General features: G+C 44.1%; 1 protein-coding gene across 3 annotated transcripts in view; it reads left to right on the top strand.

Annotated features, from left to right (window-relative positions):
• Window positions 1-8,164: 8,164 nt before the first annotated feature.
• Window positions 8,165-19,771, top strand: part of LOC310836684 (complement C4-A-like) — a 73,423-nt gene continuing 61,816 nt past the window's right edge. For 2 of the 3 annotated variants that reach the window (XR_014560178.1, XM_083722371.1), the window contains exons 1-3: window positions 8,165-8,401; window positions 12,347-12,533; window positions 17,113-17,302. Coding sequence is in view for 1 of the 3 variants with exons in the window: in XM_083722371.1 (XP_083578497.1) it covers window positions 8,325-8,401; window positions 12,347-12,533; window positions 17,113-17,302 (454 nt within the window). In the remaining 2 variants the exon portion in view is untranslated. The remainder of the gene's footprint in view (window positions 8,402-12,346; window positions 12,534-17,112; window positions 17,303-19,771) is intronic. The other variant, XM_083722372.1, reaches the window with a different exon arrangement.

Here is a 19,771-nt window from a genome sequence, read left to right as displayed (position 1 = left end):
GCCTCGTACGTAGGAGCACAGTGTATCCTACCCAGGTTTCTACTGAAGTTTAACATGAGAAATGGGAATTGGCTACAAAATTTAAAATCTTGGCTTTTGTTATGAAGCAAGAAGGAACAAGTTTCTAGGGCTCATGATTCCTTCTTAAAAACGTGGTGCCAATACCTCGCTAACCCCTGGAGCCAGAGCTCAGCCGAATGTATAGCAATCAGCAGGTGGAGCTAGCGGAAGCCAAATAAAATTATGCAAACTAAGGAAAAGTCTGCACTGATGCATCAATTATACAGATTACAGGCATTCACTTTTCTTGGCATGGGATTTGGACAGGATCCCAGCACTTTTTAGGGCACATGACATTCTGTCCTGGTCACTCTGTGTCCTTGGATGTGACTGAAATATACAAAACGCTGAGGTAAAATGGGGAGGGGGGGTTTGGTGTTGCCTCTTCTGTTCCCCCTGTACAGTGGTACCTCAGGTTAAGTACTTAATTCATTCTGGAGGTCCGTACTTAACCTGAAACTGTTCTTAACCTGAAGCACCACTTTAGCTAATAGGGCCTCCAGCTGCTGCTGGAGCACGATTTCTGTTCTCATCCTGAAGCAAAGTTCTTAACCTGAGGTAATATTTCTGGGTTAGCGGAGTCTGTAACCTGAAGCATATGTAACCCAAAGTACCACTGTAAAAAGAAAACCCCCCCAGCTGTTTGGGGGCTGCATTCAAGAGGGTGCAAAAGTATCCACACATCCAAAGTGAATGTATTGTGACTCACAAAGCATTGATCTCACTATGCATTAGCTGCGTTTGATGTCAGTGATGTCATCATTTGGCCATCATTTGACTAGCTGTGCAGTAGTATTGGTACTACTCCAGTGTAGGGGGAAATTGGTGGCAAAGGAGCATGAAATGGGGGGGGGGGTCAAACTGTGCCCAAGACAAGCAGCAAGGATTTGAGAGGAGACATTTCGGGCTTTTGGAGAGCATTATGCTATGCAGTGTTCAGATGTGAAAGGGAAAAGGTCTGGGTGTACTCTATACATTTAAAGCAGACTCCCCAAGTGTCTCTATATTCCAGGGATAATCCTGGATTTACAGAAGCTGTCCCGGTTTCTGATTTGATCCCAGAAGGTTCTGCTTTTCCTTAGGATGCCCTTATTTTCACTGGAGAAATGTCAGTGGGTATGGAGTTAACTGACCTCCAAGCCAAGGAGATAAGTAATAAGATTTCTTTAGAAGAAATCTGAAGGCAGCCCTGAATAGGGAAGCTTTTTTTTAGTGTTTAATGTTTTGTTATGTTTCTATAGAAGCCATGTGACTAGGGCAATCCAGTCAGATGGGGGGGGGGGGGATAAATAGTAACATTATTATGGAATAGGACATGGGTAGGCAAACTAAGGCCCGGGGGCCGGATTCGGCCCTATCGCCTTCTAAATCTGGCTGGTGGACAGTCCGGGAATCAGCGTGTTTTTACATGAGTAGAATGTGTCCTTTTATTTAAAACGCATCTCTGGGTTATTTGTGGGGCATAGGAATTCGTTCATTCCCCCCCCCCCCCAAATACAGTCCGGCCCCCACAAGGTCTGAGGGACGGTGGACTGGCCCCCTGCTGAAAAAGTTTGCCAACCCCTGGAATAGGATGTCCCTGTTTTCATCGGAGAAATGTTTGAGGGTATGGAGCGCACACAGAAATATCCAAAAGGGATCAGACTTTTGTGATGGGGAAATGTGCTAGAAAGGGTAGGGCTTTGATGTCATGTCATCTAACCGCCCTGCAAACAAATCAGGATGGATGCTCAAGAAGCAGATTATCTGAATGCCTTGAGTCAGGCCATTGCTCCATCTAGCTCAATATTGCCTCATGTGGCCAGCGCCAGCCTGGAAACTCCAGGTCCAGGAGATGCCTTCTGCATGCAAAGCTCATGCTCTGCACCTCTGAGCTACAGATCTTTCATAATCATACAGTGAAGCTTCTCCCCTGCCACTTTGGCCTGTAAAGTGGAGTGATATCTGTGTGCGTTACACACAGAAAAACACAAAAATAAATCCAGTTACAGATAGGTAGCCGTGTTGGTCTGCCATAGTCAAAACAAACAAAAAAAAATTCCTTCCAGTAGCACCTTAAAGACCAACTAAGTTAGTTCTTGGTATGAGCTTTCGTGTGCATGCACACTTCTTCAGGTGAAGAAGTGACAAAAATAAATGTGGAAAATGCTGGTTAGGGAACATCTCTCTATCTCTCTCCCACATACACACCCAGACCTGTTTGTTTTGCCTTTCGCTGGGGAATATCCATGAATAAAATTCATGGCAGAGAGGGGTTGTCTAATGCCACATCCATTGATGGCTCTGATGGTGGACTCGTTGATCCAGCAGGGTCTCCTTATGTTCTTAATATTAAACATGCAGAGCAAGGGAAGTGGCAGAATTGAAAAGCTTGCAGTTTCTAAATATGTTAACTGACCGTAAGTAGTTTCAGTTCCCGCAGGAAGCACTTCTTGGGCAACATTAGAGCACGCGTTCGATGGTCAGCTAAAAATCCGACTTGGCCTTCGGACCCCTGGTTTGGACTTCCTAGAGCTGGATATGTGGTGATGGTGCAGCTGCTACGTAAAATAAGGTTGCCATTTTTTTTTTCAATGAATCCGGGTACACTTTTCAACTTCCTACTAAATACAATGGTACCTCTGGATGCGAACGGGATCCGTTCCGGAGCCCTGTTCACATCCTGAAGCGAACGCAACCCATGTCCGCACGTCTGTGCATGCACGGGTCGTGATTCGCCACTTCTACGCATGCGTGTGACGTCATTTTGAGCATATGCGCATGCGCAAGCGATGAAACCCGGAAGTAACGCACTCCGTTACTTCCGGGTCGCTGCGGAGCACAACCCGAAAAGGCTTAACCTGAAGCGACTTCAACCTGAGGTATGTCTGTAGATGGATTTTGTCAGGGGGCTGATTTGTAAATCCAGGGACTGTCCCCCGGAAACGGGGATGTCTGGTAACCTTAACATAAAACCTAATCCACACTGGCCACATTCACTCTCCTTCCTTGGGGTTTTTTAGCAGAGGTCAGATGGCCATTGGTCATGGATGCTTTCGCTGAGATTCCTGCATTGCTGGGGGTGGACTAGAAGACCCTCAGGGTCCCTTCCAACTCTATGATTTAAGGCACTAAGATACTGTTATGTACTGAAGATCTCACCCTGGGCCAGCAGGGGGATACCGTAGATAGTTTTCATTCAGGTCCACATATGCAAATAAGGGATTGAAAGTGACGTTCAGTGATTGGATAGTTACAGAAAGTGTTACAGTTGCGTTGTAGTGGAGCTCTATATAAGCAGGCTGGCTGAACCCTTCAGTTCAGTTCTGTTCTGGCCTGTGAATAAGCAAGAGCTGTTTGAAGAATCACTGTGTCATCTGATATGTTCACCCACAACCTAACAGATACCACTTTAAACAGTCATGGCCTCCCTCAAAGAATTTTGGGGAAATGTAGTTTGTTAAGCATGCTGAGAGCTGTCAAGAAGTCCAGAACCACAGTTCCCAGAATGGTTAACAAGCAATCCCTCTGGCAACTCTGGGAATTGCAGCTCTGCAAAGAGAATAAGGATCTCTTGGCAGGGGTGGACTTGGATAATCTTTCGCAATTTGGCGCTCTGTGCGAATTCGCCAACATTTAGTGCTACCAAATGGAACTTGTTTTTGCACCGCCTCAGCTCGGCGCCCGTTGGGGGTGGGACACACCAACCGCGGTGCCCTAAATCCGGCACTGCTGTTAGCAATGCTCAGCAACCTTAATCGACTACAGTTCCCAGGATTCTTTTTGGGGAAGATACTGGTTATTGTTTAAATGATACTGCTTTAAATGTGTAGGGCAGATGGGGCCAGATTCTGCATCAGCCTGGCAGTGTAGAAATGTTTTCAACAAACTGTTTAAAAATTAACACTGAAGGCCCCTGAGAATTTCCACCGGAAGAGTTTTCCGCAATAAAGAAGGCTTGACTGTATGTTGATGTTCGTATTATGACGATCAAGATTTTTGACCCTGTTCTTCTGTGGAATGACAGACGACACCTAGGGGGCTCCCAGGCCATCTCCCATCTCAACGCTGACCCAAGCCAGACCTGCTTAACTTCAGCAAGGTTGCTGGGTCATGAGCCCTGAGGTGAGGGAACAATAACATTGTGGGACAGATTAGGTCTGTTGACCTTCTTTCTCTCTTTTTGCTTGATTTTGTTACCCTGACTGAAATTAACTGTTAGCCATCTGCAAGCAATATTTGCGTTACGATAACTTGCTGTCGTTAAGCAAATAAGTCTTAACTGATCTAAAAAGAGGACCTGGGAGCAGAAAACACGGGTCCCAAACTAAATCTAAAACCTCGCTCACACTGTGTATTTAAAGCATTATGATACTCCCACTTAATAGCTGCGGCTTTCCTCCAAAGAATCCTGGGAACTGTAGTTTTGTTGAAGGTGATAAGAGTTGTTAAAGGTAAAGGTAAAGGGACCCCTGACCATTAGGTCCAGTCATGACCGACTCTGGGGTTGCGACGCTCATCTTGCTTTACTGGCCGAGGGAGCCGGCATACAGCTTCCGGGTCATGTGGCCAGCAGGACTAAGCCGCTTCTGGCGAATCAGAGCAGCGCATGGAAATGCCGTTTACCTTCCCGCCGGAGCGGTACCTCTTTATCTACTTGCACTTTGACGTGCTTTCAAACTGCTAGGTTGGCAGGAGCAGGGACCGAGCAATGGGAGCTCACCCTGTCGTAGGGATTCGAACCGCCGACCTTCTGATCAGCAAGTCCTAGGCTTTGTGGTTTAAGCCACAGCGCCACCCGCGTCCCTAAGAGTTGTTAGGAGGTCTCAATTCCCCCCACAGAGCTGAAATTCCAAGAGTGGTTTTACAATCAATCCTTCTTTCCTGGGAACTATGGGAATTGCAGCTCTGACAGCACCCTTAAGGAACCACTTAAGGAACCCTTAAGTTCCCAGAATTCTTTGGGGGAACGCCATCATATAATAATGCATTAAATGGTGTTGGGTTGAAACTTCCCATCAAAATGGTCAGATGGATGTAGCACAAGTCGCTTGAGGGAGTCATGGGCACCCAACGGACCGGTGCGAGATTGGGTGTGACTGGTCCATCCCAGCCGCCCATCAATCTGGGGACCATTTCATGAACTACAACTCCCATCATCCCTCACCACTGGCCATGCTGGCTGCAGCTGATGGGAGCTGGATTCTCCACTTCTGAGTTAGGGGAACCAATGGCCTGGGTATTTATTAGGCGACGTCTTTCTCTGTTGTGTATAAACCTACTCTCATCTCAGTTCCCACAGCCTCCTGGAAGCCGTGCCTCCTTTGCAGGGCTGGGGAGCGTGGCTGACACAACAGCGAGGCAAACACCTTCTGCACATGGTCAGAAACACCTTTATTCTCTTTCTCACACACCCACAAACAAACACCTGGTACCTGTTTCCCATAAGTTGCAAGGGCGAATGCGAGGCTGCAATGTGAGCGAGGGGCGGCTAGGAAAACGGAAGGGGAAAGTGACAGACGGGACGACCTCAACAGCTCAGCAATCGGATTCTAAGACATGCTGGCTCATTTTTCTTCCACTAATTAGTCCCCTAATTACAAGGCTGTTTTGCTTAATTAAAACCAGAGAGGGAGAGGGAGACAGGAAGGGGGAGGGAATTTATTAGGGGGTTCCACTCCTCGCTCCCAATCAGCGCTAATTAATATCATCTCCAACTGCACGCTTAATGAGCCACTAATTAACGAGGGAGGGAGGGGGAAGGACTCATTCATTCTCCGCTCACCTGATTAGCTAGTCAACCCCCCAAAAGACATGAACCTGATTATGATGATTGGCCCCACATGAACTTTTTTTTAATAGGCTTAGCCAAGGCCTCGCAGAATCCTGCCTCATTCCCACACACTCACTCTCTCAAGGGCAGAACTTTCCCTGCTTTCCAACCAGGAGCAACTTTCTGTTTATACAGGCAAGTGGATTTCTCGTAAATCACGTGGGTCCAGTTCCCAGCAGTGGGAGGATGCGAAGAGGAAGGGAAGCAACCAGAAATCCCCAGGGCAATGTCTAGTTTTTGAGTGTGCGAGCCGGGGGGTGCGGGGTGGGCTTTCTGAGAGAATACGAGGACAGAGCAGCACTTCTCTCTCCACCCCCACCCCCCCGCAAACAGGGTTTTATTTACCCTTAGCGCAGGGAGAAGGAACCTGTGGCTTTCCAAATCTGGCTGGGCCAAAATGGCTACCAGCCACATTGTTGTTGTTGTTGTTGTTGTTGTTGTTATACCTTGCCTGTGCATTTATCAAGCGAGGGGGTTGTAAAAACAATTTTGTGCCTTGAATGTGATATTCTGTACAGTGGTACCTCGGGTTAAGTACTTAATTCGTTCCGGAGGTCTGTTCTTAACCTGAAACTGTTCTTAACCTGAAGCACCAATTTAGCTAATGGGGCCTCCTCCTGCCGCCACGTGATTTCTGTTCTCATCCTGAAGCACTATTTCTGGGTTAACAGAGTCTGTAACCTGAAGCGTCTGTAACCTGAAGTGTATGTAACCCGAGGTACCACTGTATTAGTGCATTATTGGTAAAGATGAGCTGCTAGCTCAGTACCTAAATGCATACTACCCACTCATAAATTTACTATAAAATGAAATAATAATCATAGACTCATAGAGCTGGAAGGGACCCTGAGGATAGTTTCCTCCTAATATTTCTCTTTTCCCTAATATGCATTTCAGTATGATATTGTTACAGAAGTTGGGAGCCTGCCCAGTGGCGTAGGAAGGGGGGGCGGAGGGGGCAGGGAGCCCCGGGTGCCACTCTGGGAGGGGTGACAAGATGGCCGTCTGTACGCATGCCATCTGTACGGACTGCTGCATGTGCGGCAGCCTGTACAGTCGCCATGCAAACGGCAGCCCGTATGGACTGCGCATCTGCAGCATTCCACATGGAGTGTGCATGCGCGGTATGCCGCCCATGCGCAGTCCGTACAGGCTGTGCTGCCCCGGGTGCCGGAGAGGGTTCCCCCGCCACTGAGCCTGCCCCTCTCTCTGCCGAATGGTGGAAAGAGCCCATGTGGCCCCAGGCATACACACAGGGTCTGTGTCCATTTGGAGAATAGAAGACATGACAGAGACTGCCGTGCTTTTTGCCCCCCACCCCCAACCCAGAGATTTCCTTTTGAGATATAAAAATCCGCCCAAATGGGCATATTCAGGTTTTTCCGGACGTATGGCAACCCGGGGGGAAGAGATGGGGCCGTGGACCCCCTGGGTGTGTTCTATGGACCCCTAACTGGGAACCACTGTACTAGACTATGTATTCTCAGACACCTGCCTTTTTTGTACCTGTTACTTGGCTGGAGACCCAAATTGCAAAATTCGGATGGGCGCCAATTTCGAAGGATGGCTGTGTTTGCGATACCCTTTTGGAAAGTGCCATGAGGTAGATTTGCCTCAAAACATGAACGGAGACTATTATTTATGTATGCGATGGCAGCAGCGCGGATACCACTGGCCCAGAGATGGAAAGAAGATAAAGTCCCGACCAGAGAACAATGGCTGATGAACGTGATGGACTGCGTTGAAATGGCGAAAATGACTGGGAAAATCAGAAACCAGGAAGAGAGAAACTTGAATAAGGAATGGGGGGAAATTACAACTGACCTAAGAGAACACTGTAAACAACTAAAAACACTGGCAGGATTCGAGTAACGCTTGTAATGTGCTAAAAAGTGAGGTAAAAATTGATTATTTTAAGAAAAATAGAGAAAATATATGATGCAGTTGAAAAAGTTTGAAGATGGAAACCTTGGAAGGGTGGAGGGCATAGCTGTCCCGTTTTTTAAGAGAAATTCCTTTATTCTGAATAGGATTCCTCGCAAGAAAAGGAAAAGGTTGACAGCTATGGTGGAGGGAAGCCTAAGGATTCAGCAAAGCCTAAATGTTAATCATTATGACTAGTGTTTGAATTCATATGTGTGGTGTAAAACTGAACAAAAAAGATTATAAACAATAAAACGTGAAGGGAATTGAATTTCTGTGCTCTGCATCCCTAGGTGTCCCTATCTATCCCTCTTAAGTTTTCCTTTTCCCTGGACTTGTTTGCAAAATACCTTGTCTTAACCCGCTTGAGGGCAGGGCTTTGGGCCATGAATGGTGATCACAGCAGCTGCACATCACTCCCCCTCTGACCCCGCCTCTTCTGTCCAGCCCGGAGACTGAATTGCAACATCCCCTTGCAGCCTCAGGCAGAGCAGCAGAACTGTCCACTCTGCGCGGTTACAGCCCAGAGATGGCATCTGGGAAGAGGGTGCCTCTCTGGCTGACATGCTTCGGGGCTCTGGTGACTCTGAGCCATGGCGCTCCAAGGTGAATATGTTGGGCAGGGACGTGGCTTTGCCAGTCCCCACTCCCCTTTCTGACTCCTGTCTCAAGAATAGCTTCTGTTTTTCTGCATGGGCTTTAAGAACGACCTGGCAAACAGAAGTTCAACAGGTGAAGGGTGGGGTGGGGTGTGTTGCATCCTTGCTTCACTAACAGTTACCTGTTGAAGTTTTGCCTGTTGCCCAGGTGTCAAAGGCACAGGAAAAGTGACAATGCTTGCTCTCTTCAAAGGCATCTGCATGCTCTCAGTAATTCGGCTGTTTGCATGTTTCAGTTATTTTAACCATGTCTTAGGCTGCAATTCTATGCTCCCTTACCCGACCAATTGGGCTGCTATTGGCATGTTATTGGTCCTCAGTGGAGAAAGACAAGTTGTTACAATTGCAGGAAATAAATATTAATCCGTATGCATTGCGGGTGATTAAGCAGCTGGCTCTTCTTCTTTAAAATGGATTGATTATGAAGGATTTGGTTTTGTGATAATGCACTATTTTATGCATGATATAATTTGATGCAATTTTTATGCAGCAAATAAGGTTTTATGTAAAATATGCTGAACTTAAAGGGAGGTGGGGAAAATGTCATATAATAGTGTTATCTAAGCATCGGCTGCTCTCGAATGTAGAAAGTAATTTGTTTCCCCTCCAAACTTGTCAAATATTGCTTACTTTGATCAATATGTTGTTGTCAATTTTTGTGATCAGATTTATTTCACGATAGTCTGTAACTCCGAGGGCTATGGAGTGCAATCTTGGGCATTTTACTCAGAAGGAAGCCCCACTAAATTCAATGGGATTTTATCTCAAGTAACCGTGGGAAAAGTTATAGCTTAGCTAAATTATTTTTGGGTGCCTCCAGAGTGTCAGATTTTGTGGGAAAGATCCAAGCCCATGCTGGGACATTCAGGGTGGTATTCAGTGTTAGTGCTACTCAGAGTAAACACATCGAAATTCATGAAGGTGACTTTTAGTAATGGGTGCACTCTGAGTAGCACTTGGAATCATAGAATTGTAGAGTCAGAAGGGACTCTAAGGATCATAGATAGATAGATAGATAGATAGATAGATAGATAATTTATTACGTTCAAAGACCAGCTCACATAACATAACACAATAAAAACAGCGTTCATAAAGATAAAATATACAATTGGAGCAGATTGCAGCCATAGCTCATGAGTTAAAATTGAGATATATACCTACACCTGTACAACTGAGATTTGGGCCATAGCTGTCAGTGTTTCCCTTTTTTTAAGGGAAATGCTTTTATTCCAAATAGGATTTCTCACAAGAAAAGGGAAAAGATGACAGCTATGATTTGGGCTACCGTGAGGATCATCTAGTCCAACCCCCTGCAATGCAGGAAAATGCAGCTGTCTCGTACGGGGATCGAACCTGCAAGCCTGGCATTATCAGAACCACGCACTAACCAGCTGAGCTATCCACACTGAACATCAACCTTAGGTCTGCACCATTAGAGTGGATTAATAAGCTCTGTTGCTGTAGAGCAATGCATCCTGTTAAAAAGGGGGAACCTGACTTCTTGTGGTTTATAAAGCATCGGTTTCTGCAGATTGGTATGTGCCTTTTTTCTTTTTCTTTTGCAGAACCAGCAAAAAAACAGTGCTGTTTACACACACACACACACACACTTTTATTATTTGAAGTGTTTTCTTTTAAAAGTGATAGTTTGCTCAACTCGGGAATTCCCCAACTCGTTATATCTAGATGGCGTTAAGGAAACAACACTCTGCGGAAGGCTGCCAATATCAATATTGCGAAAGAGTGGAAATTTGTTCCTGCTCCGAAATCTTTTTTGTTGCTTGCGTTTTGATTATTTATCAGGGAAGGAACGGGGTTGGGCCAGAAGCTCGGACACAAACAGAACTGGGGGGAGCCGAGTCGGAGCCCTATGCTCAATTTCCTGGGAGTAAGCACTCTGTTTCTGATACACTCCACCTTCCTACCCACTTCTATCGTGAATTTTCCTTCTACAACGAACTTGGCCGACTCTACTTTCTTACTCCACACAAGAAACCCACTTTTGCCGCAGTCCTTCTCCTTAAGGTTTTATCTCCATACAGGGGTGCAAACTTGAATAAAATAATGTGGGGGCCCAGGTAAGGCCCGCTCCGTGTTATCAATCACATGACACATTGCACCCACATTATTTAAATGGGAATACCCATTAACTTTGTGGGGACTCAGCCCCCTAAATATTTTATTGTGGGGGCTGAAGGCCCCTAAAAGTTGGCTTCTATGTCTCCATGCCCTCAAACATTTCTCCAATGAAAATAGGGACATCCTATTTGATGATATTGGGCGCCGATCAAACATTAAGCATTAAAATACTTCCCTCTGCAGGGCTGCCTTCAGATGTCTTCTAAAGGTTGTATCTCCTTGGCTTGGGGTGGGTGGGTCACACAACTCCATACCTTCCAACATTTCTCCAGTGAAAATAGTGGCGTCCTACCATACCCTCCCAACATTTATTTGATGAAAGTAGGATTGTCCAAAGAAAAACTGGGACATTTCAGGGTCAAATCAGAAACCGGGACAGCTTCTGTAAATCCAGGACTTTCCCTGGAAAATAGGGACACGGAGATCTGTATCTCTCTTTCGCAAACACACACATACATTTCTTCTTCTACTTTGGCAATCACTTGTAGTCAAGTAAGATTGTCTTCCATAAACACGGTTTTAACAATGAGTCGGTAAGTAACTGTGGAGGCCAATTCTGGATCCGCACGTCCTTTCACAGTAGGGACATTGGTTTCCGGGCAGGAGTTGATCACAGTGTGGATTTGCCAAGCGTGCCTTCCTCTTAGCATGTATCTCCCTTGCGTCCTGAGTTCGAGTGTTTTCAAAGCCCTTGACACCTTTGGTAAAGGCTGTTCTCCAATTGGAGCACTCACAGGCCAGTGTTTCCCAGTTGTCAGGGTTTATACTACATTTTTTAAGATTTGCCTTGAGACAGTCTTTAAACCTCTCTTGTTGACCACCAGCATTACGCTTTCCATAAGCACACAGAAGAAGAACACGCATCCCTCCCTCCCAGACACACATGCATACATTAGGGTTGTTGTATCTCAAAAAGTGAAAATCAGGACAGAGTTGTTTAGTTATTTTTTTGTGCCCGAAGTTGTTGAGGTCCTTTTGGTTGTTGTTGTTTTTTAAGTGGAACCAAAGTTGTTTAGCTTTTTTTTTTTAGTTGAAGGTACAATAATTTTTGACTTTTGAAGCTTTTAAAAGGAATTTTTGGCACGATTTAACCCCCGTTGCTGGTTTTCTAGGACATTTGCCCGATTTCTGAAAAAGAATCCAAGACGCCATTTTCGGAGGCGAATTCCAGGACATGTCCTGGAAAATCAGGACATATGGCAGTCTTAGCATACATACCCTTTCTCCTTCCTTCCTTCTTTCCTTCCTTCCTTCCCCTCTCTCTCTCTCTCTCTCTCTCTCTCTCTCTCTCTCTCTCTCACACACACACACACACACACACACACACACACAGAGATAAAACTTGCTTCCCTCTGCCACTCATGCGCTTGCCTGCCCAGGCTGTCATTCACATTCACAGTCTATGCCATATAATATATAAATGAGCATATGAAGAATCTGCAGGATCAGGCCAATGACCCACCTGGTCCAGCATCCTGTTCTCACAGTGGCCAAGCAGCTTAGAGGTTTTTGCTGTTACATTCTGTTAAATATTTTGTTTTAAAAATAATAATATTGAAAAAGAAAAAATAATAATGCATGCCAAAAGTATGCACCTGTATATGATCTGGTTTGTTCCTCCCTCCCTTAAGAGCCTTTTCTTGCCTGTCGCAGCTTGCAAAAGTGTTTGGCATTTTCAGAGCCGCATGAAGAATGGCTGCAGGAAGGAAATAGTGGGTCCAACTCTGTTACTATATCTCTGCCCACTTTGCAGGTTGCTGATGGTAGCGCCCAGCGTGGTGACGGTGGGGGTGGAGGTGTCGATCGCCCTTCAGGTAGAAGACGCCCCTCCGGACGGGCTGTCAGGCACCGTTTATTTCCAGAATGAGAAAACCAGGATAACATGTTCCCACGAGGTGCCCTTCCGGGTCGGGCCTGATATTCAGAAAGTGACCTTGAAGGTAGGAGATGCTGCTGCCCTTGGGAGATAATTCCTGGTTCTTTTTTTTTTTTAATGGTTATAACCCCTTTTCACAGAAGTGAATGAAATTTGTAAACAGAGGAGGCCATTCAGAGTGGATGAAGCCTGCCAAATCATAGACAGATAGTTCACCCAGGGCTTTTCATGCATGGCACCTTTAAAGTTCTGTTTTATGTCATTTAAAAAACAGCTGTCTTATTTTCTGTCAGAACTGAATGCCATTTTTCTTTTTCTTTTTCTTTTTTTATTATTAAATTTTGCATAAGTGTATTTCACAAACATACAAAAGACAAAAATAAGTAGAACAAACAAGAAAAGAAAAAAGAAAAACATAAAATACATACAACATAAACAATTCGACTTACATTAATTCTACAACAACATTGATCGACTTCCCTTTATCTCGATTTCGGATAATGTTACCTTAATTATCTATCTGCTGTATCTATTCCAAAGTAAAAAAAAATACGTGGTAGGCGTTATCTCATGCCTACTGTGATTTTTATAAATACATATATATTTCTGATTAACATTTTGATTTCCCCCTTGTCTCTATTTCCATATATGTCCTAAATTTATCCCATTCATTGCTAAATTTTGTACTTTTTTGATTTCTTATTTTCTGTGTCAATTTTGCCAATTCCAAATAATCGGATAATTTAAATTGCCACTCCTTTAGTGTTGGGGTTTTTGATGTTTTCCAGTACTGTGCTATGAGGGTTCTAGCGGCCGCTGTTGCATATTGAAAAAAGGTTCTATCTTCTTCTTTGATATCCTTACCAATTATCCCCAGCAGGAAGTCTTCAGGTTTTTTAACGAACGTATATTTAAGAATTTTTTTTAGTTCATTATAGATAGATTCCCATAATTTTTTGAGAATCTCGCACGTCCACCACATATGAATAAATTCGCCCTCCTTGTTCTTACATTTCCAACACAGTTTATCGCCCGTTCTATAGATTTTATGCAATTTTATCGGCGTTATGTACCATCTGTACACCATAATGCCTTCCATTTATCAAACTCTATATTATGCCCTAGATCTACCGCCCACTTCACCATCACCTCCTTTACTTCCTCATCCTTGGTGTCCCACTCTAGCAACTGGTTGTACATTTTTGATAATAATTTTGTTTTACTTTCTATTATTTCAATCTGGAATCTAGATTTCTTCTCACTTATTCCAATCTTTTTATCTTCTGTCCACATTGAATTAATTTGGTGATATTGGATCCAGCTAGTCAACTTATTTTTTATTTCTTCGTATGGTCTAATCCTCCACCCGGATTCTGTTTTGGTTAGTAGATCCTCATATGTCCATCTTTCCCCCTCAATGTTTGATTTTTTAATTGTTAAAATATCAATTGGTGATAACCACCATGGTGTTTTCTGCTCCAGCAATTTTTTATTCCTTTCCCACACTTCCAGCAATGGCCCTCTAAAAATATGGTTAGAAAAACCTTTATGAACCCTTCCCTTGTCTCGCCATAGGTAAGCATGCCAACCAAATCTTAGGTTAAACCCCTCTAGGTCTAACAAATTTTTATTTTATCCAGTCTTTTACCCAACAAAGGCATGCGGCCTCATAATATAACCTCAAATTTGGAATCGCAAGACCACCCCTATCTCTTTGGTCTGTGAGCAATTTGAATTTGATTCTGGGTCTTTTTCCCTGCCAAATAAATTTGGAAAATAATCTCTGCCATTCTTTAAATATTGAAGTTCCCCTAATTATTGGTATGTTCTGGAATAAGAAGAGTAGTTTAGGTAGTAAGCTCATTTTGATCGCCGCCATTCTACCCAGCCACGAGAGATGTATTCTGTTCCATGTATCCAAGTCCTTCATTATTTCTTTCCATGTTTTCTGGTAATTATTTTCAATCAAATTTATATTTTTCATAGTTATCCAGATTCCAAGGTATTTTACTTTTTTAGTTATTTGAATTCCAGTTTGTCTTTCAAGCTCGTTTTTTATATCTTCTTTCATATTTTTAGTAATTATTTTAGTTTTTGCTCTGTTCAATTTAAATCCCGATAATTTTCCAAATTCTTCTAGTAATTTTAAAACTTTGCCGACGCTCTCTTTTGGTTCTTCCAATGACAACATAAGATCATCTGCATATGTCTTCAGTTTATATTCTTTCGTTCCAATTTTTATGCCACGAATCTCTGGGGTTATCCTTATCTTATTTGTGATTGTCTCTAAAACCGTGATAAACAGTAGCGGTGATAGAGGGCACCCCTGTCAAGTACCTTTTGCTATTTCAAACTGCTCTGTCAGGTTGTTATTTATAATTAATCTAGCTCTTTGTTGTGTATAAATTGCTCTAACTCCTTCTAGGAATGTGCCCTCTATCCCTGTTTTTTCCAGACATTTTATTAGGAAGCCCCAGGAAACATTATCGAAGGCCTTCTCGGCATCAACGAACATTAAGGCGGCAGGAATTTCATTATGACATTCTAGATATTCGATGATGTCTATTGTGTGTCTAATGTTGTCTTTTATTTGTCTATTGGGGAGGAAGCCGGCCTGATCAATATGAATAAGGTTAATTAAACACTTTTTAAGTCTATGTGCCATAATATCTGCAAATATTTTATAATCATTGTTCAGTAGTGAAATCGGTCTATAATTTTTAATGTTAAGTTTGTCTGAATCTGGTTTCGGGATCAACGTGATATAAGCTTCTTTCCAGGATGCTGGCATTTTTCCTCCTCTTAATATCTCGTTTATTACATCACATAGTACTGGTGTTATGTATTCCTCTAGGACCTTGTAATACTTGGCAGATAACCCATCTGGTCCTGGGGCTTTCCCCAGTTTCATCCTCTTGATTGCCTCTCGAATCTCCTCTATTTTTATAGGCTTATTTAAGGCGGTTCTTTCTTCTTCTGTTATTTTTTTGGGACTGTTTTCTTCTAGGTATTTTATAATGCTCGTTAAGTCTTCTTCTTCTCTTTTATATAGGTTCTCATATAATTTAAGGAAGTTCTTTTTTATTTCATTAGGGTCTTCCAGAACTTGTTCTTCTACTTTTATTTTATTTATGGTGCTAAGTTTTCTTCTTTTTCTCAGTTGCCACGCCAGGAGCTTTCCAATTTTATTTGCCGATTCAAATAACTTTTGTTTCATTAGCTTTATTCCCCATTCGACCTCTTGGCTTATTAATATTGAGTATTGGGTTTGGAGCATTTTATGTTGTTGCTTATGGCCATAATCTTTTGGGTTTTTTATCATATTTTTTTCGCATTCTTTCAGTTGAAGGATTAATTCTTCTTCTTTTTTTCCTTAGCCTTTTTTCTTTGAGAATTTTGTTGTATCAGAAGACCTCTTAACACAGCCTTGCTGGCATCCCATACTGTGTCTATTCCAGTCCCTTTGTTGATATTTAAGTCAAAATAGTCTTTTATGGTGGTTTTTGCTTTTTCGATCACTTCTTCTTTTTCGAATAAGTAATCATTCATTCTCCATCTGTACAACCCTTGGGTCTTCCACTTTAATTGTAATGTTATTGGGCTGTGATCCGATAAAATTCTGGGTAAAATTTCACATCTCTCCGTTCTTATTATTAATTCTCTCGAGATCCATATCTGATCCAACCTGCTCCAACTCTGGTGTGGTTCAGAGAAATGGGTGAATTGTTTCGTTGTAGGGTTTCTATATCTCCATATGTCTATTAAGTCCAGGTTTTCTTCCAAATCATTGAACGATTTCGGTAGTTTCCCTTGATTTAGATTTTTTTTCTTTGTACTTCTATCTAGTTCTGGTGTCGGTACCGCATTTAAATCTCCGAGTAGGACCAGTTTATTGTTATCTAAATCTAATAAAAGTTGCTCCAATTTTTTAAAGAACTCCATTCTATTTGAGTTTGGGGCATAAACTGTTACCACATTTATTCTCTCTCCCTGGTAGTTAATTTGAATTCCTAAGATTCTTCCTTCCTCATCCTTACAAATTTGTTTGGGTTCTAGTTTCTCTTTCGCGTAGATTACTACTCCTCTTTTTTTCTTAGAGTCTGAGTTAATGAATTCTATTCCCAACCTTTTATTTATTAAAATATGCTTGTGTTTTTTAGCAACATGTGTTTCTTGGCAACAAATGACATCAATTTTTTTTCTTTATAATCTTTTCAAATTTATTTCTCTTGGACTTATCGTTAAAACCATTCACATTCCACGTAAGAAACTTAAGAGACATTTTGGGTTATTACTGAGTGCACTTTATCCTTATTTCTGATTTATAGTCTGGTGTTATTCTTTCTTTTAGATTCTCTATCTTCTCCTTCTTCTTCTTCCTCCGACTTTGTATCCTCCGTCTCCTCCTCCAACCCCCCACCCCCACCCCCAACTCCACCCCAATTCCTGGTTCTAAGCAATCGTCAACACCGGCAACTCCTAGAGCTACCTGGAGCCCATTGAAACTGATTGGGCGGAAGGCAAGGATGCCAACACTAGGGGGAGCCAGAGCCAACAAGAGGCAGAGTGTTTTGCACAAGCAAGACCTTTTGCCTCTCCCGGGGCCTTCTCTCCACTGTCTCACCCCTTTCACGTTTTCTCAGGTGACCCCTGAACTTTTTAGGCAATGTGGCTTAACTCAACTTCGGCGGACAGGCTACATCCAGCTGGTGGCCCGCAGCTCTCAGCTTCCGACCACGAACGGAGTTCAAAGCCTCAACCTGCGGTGGACGGCCCGGAAAGGGTACCTGCTTCTGCAGACCGACAAGCCAATCTATACCCCTCGGCAAAAGGGTGAGTCCAACGCCTTGAGCATTTTGGCCTTGCTCGGCCGACGTTTTCCATTTGCAGGCATGCGCCCTTAAAGACCCACAAAGCACCTGAAAGAAAAGCTCAGCCTGTGCACACGCTATATCAACAACAACAACAATAATTGTTATTGTTGTTGTTTAGTCGTGTCTGGCTCTTCATGACCCCATGGACCAGAGCACGCCAGGCACTCCCGTCTTCCACTGCCTCCCGCAGTTTGGTCAAACTCATGCTGGTAGCTTCGAGAACACTGTCCAGCCATCTCATCCTCTGCCGTCCCCTTCTCCTTGTGCCCTCCATCTTTCCCAACATCAGGGTCTTTTCCAGGGAGTCTTCTCTTCTCATGAGGTGGCCAAAGTATTGGAGCCTCAGCTTCAGGATCTGTCCTTCCAGTGAGCACTCAGGGCTGATTTCCTTCAGAATGGAGAGGTTTCATCTTCTTGCAGTCCATGGGACTCTCAAGAGTCTGCTCCAGCACCATAATTCAAAAGCATCAATTCTTTGGCGATCAGCCTTCTTTATGGTCCAGCTCTCACTTTCATACATCACTACTCGGAAAACCATGGCTTTAACTATACGGACCTTTGTTGTCAAGGTGATGTCTCTGCTTTTTAAGAGCTGTCCAAGTTTGTCATTGCTTTTCTCCCAAGAAGCAGGCGTCTTTTAATTTCATGACTGCTGTCACCATCTGCAGTGATCATGGAGCCCAAGAAAGTAAAATCTCTCACTGCCTCCATTTCTTCCCCTTCTATTTGCCAGGAGGTAATGGGCCCAGTGGCCATGATCTTCGTTTATTATTATTATTATTATTAAATATATTATTTATGCCCCACCTATCTGGCTGGGTTTCTCCAGCCTCTATAAAGCCCATCTTTTCCCTCAAAGTTCATTCCAGGCACTGTCGCCTGTTACTGGTGGCTGGGAATTGTAACTCTGTGAGGGATAAGACAACAGCGTCCACAATTCTTTGAGGGAAAGCTCATAGATCATAGAGTTGGAAGGGACCCTGAGGATCATCCAGTCCACCCCGTGCAACGCAGGAATATGCTGCTGTCCCATATGGAGATCGAACCTGCAACGTTGGCGTTATCAGCACCACGCTCTAGCCAACTGAGCTGCCCAATTAAGAGTGTGCTTTGAGTGCCCGAGGCTGCATACATACCAAATATTTAAAACACATTGTCCCCCACCCACCTCAAAAAGCCTGTGAACCGTAGTTTGCTAAGGGTGCTGGGAATTCTAGGGGTTCTTATGGGTTCCAGGCAGGACCGTCTTAAGCCTATCCAGTGCCATGGTGCAAAGATCCCTCTGGTGCCCCCCAGCAACTCCAAAACAAAGGAGGGGGCAGTGGAAAATGTCCTCTGCCTTCTCCACCGCCCTGATCCCCTGCATTGTTGCGGCGATCAAGCAGGGAAACAGGCTGGTGGACATGATCTCCAGCGTTGGGAGTTGGCATGGCGCAGCTGGCCGGCGTGCAGGGAAAGGGGCAAAGCCACGCAGCTCTTCCGCTCATTAGGGTGCCCCTGAGAAGCTGGCGCCCTGGCGCAACGAAGCACTAAGCCCTATGGGAAAGACGGCTCTGGTTCCAGGATTCTTATGGTTGAGGGAGATTACTTCAAATTCATAGCCTGCCGTGCAGCCTTGGAACAGCAGCCAAGTGTGCTGTGTACATTTGGGCTCATCCGAGGATCCCACTGCCTATGCTGCTGTTCTGTACTTAGAGGAGGAGCAGTCTTTCCCAACCTGGTGCCCTCAAGATGTTTTGAACTCCTAGGTCAGCCCCAGCCAGCACAACTATGGCTGCCTTTGGGCCCAACCCCCTCCCCACCAGACACCCCCTTTCTACAGTTTTGTGATTCCTTATTGCCTTATCCAAAACGGCACTGTGAGAGAACCGCTTCTATTGCGGCACGTGGGTTGGGGAACAAAGACCCACCTCGCAGAATCCTTTGCCAAAACCCATAGCCTGACTCAATGTTGTCCTTTTCGCGTACACGGCAACGTCTATTTACGTGGGTCCAAAGGTGAAATAGCAAAGTCCAGTTTGCTCCGCACCTCGCGTTGCACACCCAACCCGGCTCAATTGCTTCTCAGCCTTTGTAAGCAAAGCCCTGCGGATTCCTACACCAGCACACAAACACACACACAGGGAATGTGGCTGCCAAGTAACCGCCAAGGCCGAAGCCAGTACATAATACTCTGCAAAGGCAGCCGCTTAAGTTATCAATGTAACTGGGATACAAAATCAACTACACTTTAGAGTAGGATTAAGCAGTTTCATGTGCAGTGCCATTCTAACTCTTCTTGTGTTGCTGTATAGGGAAGTATTTAATGTTTGATATTTTATTATCCTTTTATATGTGTTGGAAGCCACCCAGAGTGGCTGGGGCAACCCAGGCTGGATCTACACTGACCTATTTAACGTTATTCGAACGTTATTAGATATATCATTCT

Source organism: Podarcis gaigeae (assembly GCF_964106915.1).
Source record: "Podarcis gaigeae genome assembly, chromosome: 2".
In the NCBI taxonomy this organism is placed as follows: domain Eukaryota; kingdom Metazoa; phylum Chordata; class Lepidosauria; order Squamata; family Lacertidae; genus Podarcis; species Podarcis gaigeae.
The sequence above is the reverse complement of the archived record's forward strand: the minus strand, read 5'-3'. Positions and strand labels throughout refer to the sequence as shown.